At 42.5% G+C, this 10,063-nt stretch overlaps 1 protein-coding gene across 1 annotated transcript; it reads right to left on the reverse strand.

The window, feature by feature from the left end:
- Positions 1-305: 305 nt before the first annotated feature.
- On the reverse strand, positions 306-9,842 carry LOC307080207 (protein-glutamine gamma-glutamyltransferase 2-like; the record flags this gene model as incomplete). The annotated part of the gene is made up of 18 exons (XM_079742844.1): positions 306-492; positions 926-1,062; positions 1,761-1,921; positions 2,218-2,347; positions 2,485-2,564; positions 3,224-3,304; positions 3,783-3,882; positions 4,012-4,154; positions 4,399-4,502; positions 4,636-4,768; positions 4,972-5,146; positions 5,490-5,618; positions 5,768-5,886; positions 6,109-6,339; positions 6,874-7,044; positions 7,745-7,776; positions 8,936-9,111; positions 9,732-9,842. The coding sequence occupies 18 exons, from the start codon at positions 9,840-9,842 to the stop codon at positions 306-308; spliced, it is 2,400 nt and encodes a 799-aa protein (XP_079598970.1).
- Positions 9,843-10,063: the final 221 nt, after the last annotated feature.

Here is a 10,063-nt window from a genome sequence, read left to right on the forward strand (position 1 = left end):
AAAACATTGATTCAATAACAACAAAATAGTGATCTGCAGAAGTGCAAAATGCATGGATATATATATATATATCAATACTACATTTAATATCAATAAGCCATGAAAAGGCAATGTTTGCATTTTCTTCACATTAATAGAAATTCATTTATTCATTAATTGAATCAGCGCTACACATCATGGTGTATTAAGAGAAGTGAAACCATTGCTTGACTTTGCTAAATATATTTGTTAGTATAAGAGTGAGTGCCAGAGCCTTGCTGACAGCTATAGGTTTGAACATAACTTGTAGGGCATTACAATCCTCTCTATCCAAATACGACTGGACACTTGGAAGAATACGAGGGTGAAGTCTTGCGGACCACCAGCGTGGCGACTCCCTTCACGTCCTGGAGCCTGTCGGAGTCAAAGTCCACCAGGAACTCCCTAATCCCCGGCCGCATGGGTGTGAATGACAGCTCAAAAGACAAACGCTGGCCTGGCGCGATGCTACCACTGAGGGGGAGAGAGACACAGACACACAGACATGATGGGCATATCTATATTACGGAGTACATATGAAGTAGTATTTACATTATCTCATGAGTGTTATCAAGAGTGAGAGTGGAGTATGGAGGGAGGAGAAGATGAGAAGTGAAGTTTAAGGCATGGTTAGGAAGACATGGAATATTGAAGAGAAAGGTAACATGACTTAACCGACTAAAATTATTTTACAATGCATTTGATTCATTTTTATATACAAACACTGCGTATATTGACTGACAGCTCAATGCTAAACCCACTGTCAGGAAAGCATCAGATGTTTTTACATACTGGTGTATGTATGATAAATCATAAATTAAGAAAACCCTTCCATATCAGTTATGTGAAATGTGTTATATGTTGTATGTCATTACTGATTTATAGATTTTTTTGGTCAGATACTTACGAAATATGGAACTCTTTGTTTGGAAGTAGGCCAGCCCCTTCGACAGTGAACACTCCTCGGTTCAGTGGCACTGGCAATGGATTGGTGAAGGAGATCAAGGTGGTGGTTTTCCTATTTAAAACCACCCAGCCAGGAACCTGGAGAAAGGAGAGATTTGGATGCTAAATGGGGGTGCACTCCACTCTATGTCCACACTGGCTTCTGGAGTGGACGATGTTGTGGAAAATAAACTAACACTAAATAGAGGAGCCTGAGTTGAATTTAACTCTATTTAAATCAGTGGCGTAGGAATGAGTATAACATTGGGGGGGACACATATTGGAAAACTGACAGGTCCATTAATGGGTTGAACAGAAATATGTTATAAATGAACTACACTAAAAAAAAATTAACAATTATATTTTATTCTACTAAAAAGATACATTTGTTCATGTAAAGGAAAACACATTTTGAATGGCAGTAATGAACTGATAAATATCAAATCAATTCTTTAATTGCAAGCCCAATCGTCCAGTTTTTTATAATAAGAAGCCGTGGCAAGACGCTGTGTTGCGCTTTCAAAACAAAATAAAATATCTTTCTCCTTGCGGTATAATTTTTGGGTGGGACAAATGCGTCTGTCTCCAATATTGGAGGGGACATGTCCCCCCCGGTTCCTACGCCATTGATTCAAATGACATCTGACCTTTAACCTGTCTATCTGCCTATAAACTGGCAATGGTTTAAGGTTAATCAACAGTTATTAAGCTTTTTAGATATGAGTCATTTGGCACTGACATTTATATCAGCTTATGTCATAAAGGCTTAGCATCTTGCTCATGGATAGGAAACCCACCTTAATACTGAGTTTGGGCTTGCTCAGTGGGATGTTGACCATCTTCGGGATGGATTTTTCCTGGCCGGACACCCTTGCCACCCCTATCACCCGGATGATGTTGTGCTCGCTGACGCAGGATGCATACTTAGTGTAGAGTAAACGCACCGTCTCCCTGTGGACTGTGTGGGGAACAGAATGAACACAACACCAAAATAATACGAATAATAATACAAATGACCATAGCTAGCCAAAACTTTGTACTCCATTACCAAGATATAGAATATGGGAATATATATATATGAACTACAACTTTTCTAGAGATAAACCACAGCCCCTATCCACGAGTCCAAAATAGAAAAAAGACTTCAAGGCTTTGCTATACAGGGTGTAGTTGGTGATTCCATACTGAATAGCCAGCGCCGCTGTTATGCCTCTAAATCAAGAAGGGTTGAAGTGCTGGCATTAGACCACCTACCTTTGTGAGCAGGAATGACAACATTGACCGTGCTGTTCTGGCACTCTCCAAGGTGAACTGAGTTGTAGGTGACAGCCTCTGACAACGTGTACAATTTGCAGCTGACTTCTTTGTCTCCCATGTTCTCCAACTGAGAAAAAGTAAAATTATAGATCCGTTGATGATAGGACCTAGCCATGAGCGATAACTTCTCAAAGACAGCATCGTACAGGGTTATGCACTCTCTGCACCTCCATCCATAGGACAGTGAATTACATTGCAACTTGCCTCAAAGATGACGTCAAAGTCGGTCCCGAACACAGGTTTGGCGTGCTTGATCTCCAGCTGCACGTTTGGTGGTTCATCGGCTGTGAAGAGTACATTAAAGGGGACATATCATACCACCAGGTGTGAGTGTGATTAGCCATTACAAGTCGTTTTCAAAATGTGCAGCATTGTGACATCACAGGTGGGCGTGTCCATCTAGATGTTTGACGGATAGGTGGACACGCCAACCTGTGATGTCACGATGCTGCACATTTTCAAACCTGCTTGTAATGGCTAATCAAACTCACACCTGGTGGTATGATATGTCCCCTTTAATAATGCATAATGAAGATGAATGCATTCACACATTAACGTATATATTCAAGTATATATTGCTGTGATGGGACCTCTCAAGAAGCGATCAAGGGGATCAACATGGAGTCTAAGGGGGGGAGGGGGGTCAAGGGCACCGAACCAAAGGAGATTTTTAGGTTTCATGCTGGCCGGATTCACCTATGGAGCGATCAAGTCAATCAGAATCAGAATACATACTGCTGACCATTATCAAAGCACATGCTAATTAATTTATATATTTTCTGAAGAATCACCTTCTCATCGGCCTTATAAGCAAGCACAAAACTTTTCAAAGAAAGTCATTTTTCTTGTTGTGGGTTATCCTCCGTGGGCGTACAAATTAAACGATTGAACATGACGTCGTTGCTCTGTGGTCGATTTGTAACAAAAGGACTCTAACCTGCACCTGGATTTGATTCCTCTTCTCCATCCGGCCCGGAGATGCGCCGCCCTGCCTTGTTGTACACCTCCCGCTCCTTAGCTGAACCTGTGGAGCAGGAGCAGATTGGGTCACCCGCAGCCCAATGGACTTGGGCAGATCCACAACCTCTGCTGAGGCCAATATTAACATCAACTGTGCTCTAAACTAAACAGAATGTTTTCCTTTGGATGTAGTTAGGGTTGGGGCTAACAGTGATCAATGAGAGGTTTCTTAATGTCTGTGTGTCGATCGCTGTGGCCCTTCATCCTTACCATACCATAAAAAAGTGGAATTCAAATGTCATACAATCAATTTGGATCATTGTCATTATTAGTACTTCTAATTCTAGTCTTAACTAGATCAGCAACAATAAACATGACTAATATAGGTAAGAAAAGTCTAAATCTTTAACAGTACCCGGTTCCATTCACAGGGTACCGTTAAAGATTTAGTATTTTATACCGTTATGATAGGGTGGGCATAGCACGCCATCGTAAAGGTATAAGTGAGTATGACTGTCTCTTGATATCGAAATGAAACCAACCTTCTTGGTACTTGTACTGAAGGGTTATATCTTCTCTCTCGTTACCGTAAGGACTTTTGGTGCTAATGTTCCTCCCCACTTTTGCGGGGTTAGATGAAAGCTATAAAACATTTAAAAAGGAAACGCAAATGAATTTCCGCAGCAATTCTTTTTTTAAAGTTAATCAAAAAGTGGTAAGAGTTATAATAAAAATGGATAAAGAATAAAGACATGCATAATGATCACCCACCCGCTTTCGCTGACCGTCTGGTCTGATTTCCCAATTGATGATGTCTGCATTCACCTCAGCAAAGACAAATGGAACATCAAACTTCACATTGAGGTCCCCTTTTTTAATGGCCTTCACAGGACATGGGCCACAGCGATACATCCCTAGAAAGGAAAAAATACAGATTTATTAATTTATTTTTCAGTGTACATGAAGCGACTTTGCACTTAACTGGCAATATATATAGCATACCAAACACAGAAGAGTTTAAAGAATAATCATAATATCCAAAGCATTAGTCGTTTCTTTTGCAGGATTTAAACTGATATGGGAGCACAAAGAAGTTGCAAAAGAAAATATATAAATGCGTAAAGAAGCCCATTTCTAAACATGGCAAGAGGGCCATACCACTGCTCCTCTCCTGAGGTGTGGGGTCCAAGACTTGCCAGCCACCATATCCATTAGGTAGATCTTCTCTCTGCATGTAAGACTCGATCCAACAATGAAAGTTCCTGACACAAATAATAATAAAATAAACATTATAATCACACAAAGTTGTGAGTTATGAATTCCTAGGGACTCATAATACATAACATAACAGATTTCTGTGTGTCTGCATGTGCTGTGAACACGAGAGGATCCTACCAGATGCTGTCATGTTTTTCAACTGGCTGCCTATGTATGTTGTACACTCGGTCGATGGAGAGGTTTCCGTCTGTGTCATGGGCTGACTCAAAGTTGGTGATGCAGCGTGTGGGGATGCCCAGGCATCGCAGCACTGTGAGGGGACACATGACATTAGAAATGCTCGAGTCCCACCATGCGTCTCTCCTTTATTTTGCGTCAACCAAGTTTGTGTTAACTGTAAACATTACAGTTAACGCAAGTCATGTAACAATGCAAAGTTAAATTCAGGACGACGTTCAGATGAGGGTTTTCATTCAGTGTGTGTGTGTGTTTATATTGTGCTATTCCTCTGACCTGTGCAGGCCACGGCTGCAAACACCCAGCATTGGCCATATTTCACTCCAGACTTGGATTTGCTCCACTTCTCAAGGATGGGCACACTGCTCATCCATTTGGTTGGCTGTACTCCACCTGTATAAGGTTCCTGCCATTTCCCCATCAAGACTCCACCGTCATCGTTGGCATTCACCTGGATAAGGGGGGCATTACAGTATTAAATATTATTAACGATGTAAAAGGATCTTAATGTTACTGTTTATGCTCCTGTGCCTGTCATGTCGTTATTATTTCATTATTTATTACAACTGTTATTTTAACTAAAGAGTCCTAACGCCGCAAGCTTCACAGACAGACACAAACAATAGCTTACTTTGGTTTTCTTCAGGATAAAATAGATTTTAGTTACTACTATTTTGGTCATGCACATCCGTATAAAACCAGCCCTGCGATCTGGTTCTGCGTTTGGCTCTGTTGTCCTGATGCAACACACACATAAAAATAACTAATGGTGGAAGTGGGTGTATATCTCCTACCATGGCAACGACTGCCCTGCTGATGTAGACAGGATCCCATCGCTGACGCATGTAGTTTGGGCGGTCTGATCTTGCTGGCTTAAAGTGGTCAAGGATCTCAAAGCAGATGTCCATCACATTGTCTTCAAACTGAGAATGTCACAAAGGGACAGACAGCAAATGAGTTTCATACAATTTAGAAAGAGAGAAGAAATGACTGATATTGATACTATATCATAATAATATAGGAATTATCCAAATATGTGTGTGTGTGTGTGTGTGTGTGGTTTGTGTGTTACCTGTCCGAAATTCCATGGCATCCCACTCATCCAATCCGCACTCCCAGTGAAAATGCGACCATTCTCGTTCATAATGTATTCCTTGAGCAGACTCTCATCAGGGAAGTACACGGCATCATCTAATAACGCACACACACACACACACACACAAAGTAGATATGAACCTCCATATTTATATACATGCATCTGGGTAATGGGGATGTGCTGCAGAAGTGAAATGACATGTGAAAGGTCAAGTACTACAGATTCATTATCTTTGTAAGATTTTAGATGTATGTGGATGTTCCGTTTGTTTGTGCACATGTGCTGTGTCTGTGTGTGCGAGTGTTTACTAGTATTACCTTTGCACCAGGGGTTAAACAGCAAGTACATTTTGGTAAAGTCCGTCCTCTCCAGAACTTTATTCCCTGACATCAGTTCAACAGCCAAGCGGTACTCGCCGACGTTAGCACGGGCGGGGCTGTACACAGTCAGCAGTAATTCGTTCCTTGCGCTCTGCTGTTGTAACCACCACTTGTCATTGGACCCTCCAGCCGTTCGCTGTCTGATCACAATATCATCGTTGTTCTTATCTGTGGAAATGCAAGGTAGGATACAGAAATAGGTTTCAAATTGGTAATCTGCAAATCAGGGCCGCCGGACTGGGGGTGTAAGGTGGATCAACAACTGTACTCCCCCCCCCCCCCCCCCCCCCCCCATTTCCTTCATACTTCACACATATTAATTAATTGATTTAGCTTGCTACAGAAATTACCTGTTTTATTTTCTTACCATCATTTTTTGTAGGATAGGCCATTTATGAAAATGCTAATTCAATGTGTTCCCTAGGCCTAGTTACCACTCTATCCCCGATGGAGTTACTGAGGGATTTGATTTGTGCTATGGATTGTGTATCAAAAAGGTTCGGTATCCCAAACAAAGGAAGGGCAGCAGGCATGCACATTGAGGCAGGAGAAGTTGTTGAAGTTGTGCAACCCTTTTGAAAAAAAGTTGGTCAAATAAATATTTCCAAATGTGAAAGGAATAGAGCAGCAAGAAGTGAGACTCTTCAATTCACGCAGCTCTTTCATCTGACCATCTCTGCATTGAGGCCTTGAGTTGCTTACCCTGCTTTAAGACCAGGGCCAGCTCATGGCCGGACTGCAGCGGGTCGGAGAGGTGCACCGTCAGGGAGAAGGCTTGTCCCCGCCGAACAATCAAACGCTTCCTATCAATCTCCTCAGTTCGGTGTGCCCGGTTGTTTTCCCGGCTTCTCAGATCAACACCAGCAATTAAATCTTAAAATGAAAATCAGAGACAGGATGTTAAGGAGTAAAACACAGCTGTATGTTTTGCTATAGTGTGATGACCTGTTGTGTGGTGTCCTGATGGTGTCCTGATGAATTCTTTATGTGGAGGCCCAGTGCCTCAGATCTGCTGTAGTAGGTCTATTAGTTTATGAAATGTGGATTGGTCATATCACACACTAGTGCAGAGTTAGACGCAGCATATTTCTCTTTCCTACTGTAATCACAAGAGACATCTTGATATCCTTATAAGGTGTAGAAACACCACAGAGACGGACAGTAAGAGGAACGTTTTACAAAGAAACAAGGAAAAGGGAGAGAAGATAGAGATTTGCAAAAAGATATTTGAGAGAGAGAGAGAAAGAGAAGAAGGAGAGAGGGGGAGAGAGAGAGAGAATAATTGATTCAAAGGACAGGCGAGGAAAGCGTGTGATGAAAACCAATGTTAGAATGCTACTCACGGTTTGTGTAGGCCATTATCTTTGCTAAATTCTTCCCAAGAGTTGCTCTTACACTGGTTGAAGTTTACAGCGCTGGGCTCTAACCTACTTCTCATCAAGGCGCTGTTTTTATACAGAATTGAACTGCTCTCAGTGTTTGGGTGTGTGTGTGTGTGTGTGTGTGGGTGTAAGAATATTGCATCATTGTTCGATTTCAGCAGTGTTGCTCATCCTTAATTGCTTCCCCATACCGTCCCTCCTGATGTCACTCTTGTCACTCACTCTGAGGCCAACATAACTTTTAGTGGTAAGAAAAATAGAACAAAATAGCACAATAAAGAAATAGCACATTAAATAAATGACAAAATAACAACAGAAACGGCTACATGGTTATTTGTTGCAAGTTTAAAGGATTACCGTCTGGATTGTTTAGGAGAATTAGTGTCACCATCACAAAAACATTTGTCCGCATGCACACAAACACTGACAGGTGCTTGTCTAGGGCAACAACTAGCTCTTTGTTAGAGACAAATAGGCCTTATTGCTGAAGACCAGCAGATGTCAAATAGGTGGGCCATTAGACTCAAAAAGGTAACTTTCACCAGTGCGGAAAATTGCCAAATCTGATTCCTGTTCCTCTTTGAGTCCAAAGTGACCTTGATGTGTTGAGCTCACCCATCTTACAAATATTTAATGTCAGGTAAAATATCCATTTTAATCAGCGTTACAATTTTATTGCCAGTTAATTTCAGCAAAAGGAACACACCTTCCAAATGTCTGCCTTCACGTGTGGGGATGATTCAGCTGCCATCAATTGAACAGTCAGGAAAGAACAAAATTAGAGCTGGAGAAGCCACATGGATAAACATAGCAGGGCTCAACGCTAAGGTTTTTTTCCACTTGCCCGGTCGGGCCAGTGGGTCTGAATTCTACTTGCCCGAAGTAAATTTTCACTGGCCCCAAATATAAATAGTTTTTTTTATTAGTGGTTATCAAATAACGACAAAGATTCAGGTAAATTGTTATATTTGACCTTTATTTACAATGTATGAATGCATCTGACATTGTTGGAACATTTGTATTTTTTCTTTTGAGGTTTTATCCCATATTTTAAACTTTGGCACTCGTAATATATTACATCAAAAAAATAAAATAATAATCCCCTCACACCCGACGTGCTCTCTGACCTGCTGACAGCCATCGTCAACACGTTCCGCATTGAAGTTGGCAACTGCTGGCCCCTCGATGCTAATGTATAGGAGTTTCCACAGCATATCAACTGAAAGGCTGCCACGCCAGTCAGATTTTATGCGTTTCATTGCACTGAAGCCACGCTCACAAGCAGCAGTGGAGAGTGGGAGCACGAGGATTAGCTCAACCACCATCAGCAGGTTGGGGAAGCTCTGTAGCCTGTCAGGATCTTTAAAAAAGTCTGCCCATACCTTGGTTTGTTGAGCCTGGGGCAGCGCTTTATGACCACTTTGGCACTGGGCCACTCTTGGTGTCTTGCCTGACTCCTGTCACAGCCCGCCCTATCCAGTATCTCGGCAAAGTGTTCTGTGATCACAAGTAGATGGTCCGCTCCAAAGCTGGCCAGCTCTGCCTCCTCTGTGGGCCACTACATTGGGTCCACCAACCTTGCAGCCACTAGAAGAATTTTGTTTGACTCCAGGCTCTTGAACCGGCTCCTCAGGCTTTGGATGACCTCGTCATATAAATAAATTCAAAACGGGCCCATTTGGATGTAGCCTCAAAAACCATGATCAAAAGTGGGCTGTAGCTATGCATTTCATAACGCGGTTGCTTCTCAGTTTATTTTTGCTGCGAATTTGACTGACTTATAACAATAGAGCAACTTTACATAAGGCTGATAAATTAACAACTTACTGTTGGCAAGCCATGTCAGTGTTGTACTGTGTACCCAGCCCAACCCCGTTCTTCTATTGAAGAGTACTCACACTGGGGTACACAGTAAATGGTTGTCCGGTCTTCGTGACGCGATAAGCTGTGGTTATCAGCTTTGTGATAACCACATTTGCCTCCGCGTTCTGTTTAGTAAAAATAACCGGCAAGGCACCGGAGGACGGGTTATCAGCAGCCCGCTTAGCTGCCATGCAAGCTGGCAGCAAGATGCTGCTTGCTCTTATCGTGACACTCAAGCATCTGCTTTCTGAAAGATGACGTTCCTTTAAAAAACGAACCGCTTTTTTCCGCCGTTGACGGGAACTTAAGACAAACCTCGCAGAACATAGTTGGTGATTCCTCCACATCCTTGAGTATAACCCAGGGGAACTCCTTCTTCCAGGATGCTTGAAAAGTTTGCTTACGCTTGAGCTTGTACGCAGCCATCTCCTAGTTCTTCATCAACTGACTGCGGCGGGCCCGCTACCTGCCGGGAGTCTCGCGATCTCGACTTTGATTGGCCGAAGCCACATTCAAATAAAATCAAATAGTACACCAAGCATTACAAGCATTATCCGACGAGGCCGGTGTGGCATCCCGCCCCCCACCAGGATGGTCCGGGGGCTTGTGGTGGAGGGCGTGTACCACCGCCATCCATCAGCCGGCGG

This window comes from Pollachius pollachius (genome assembly GCF_949987615.1).
Source record: "Pollachius pollachius genome assembly, chromosome: 9".
NCBI lineage: Eukaryota > Metazoa > Chordata > Actinopteri > Gadiformes > Gadidae > Pollachius > Pollachius pollachius.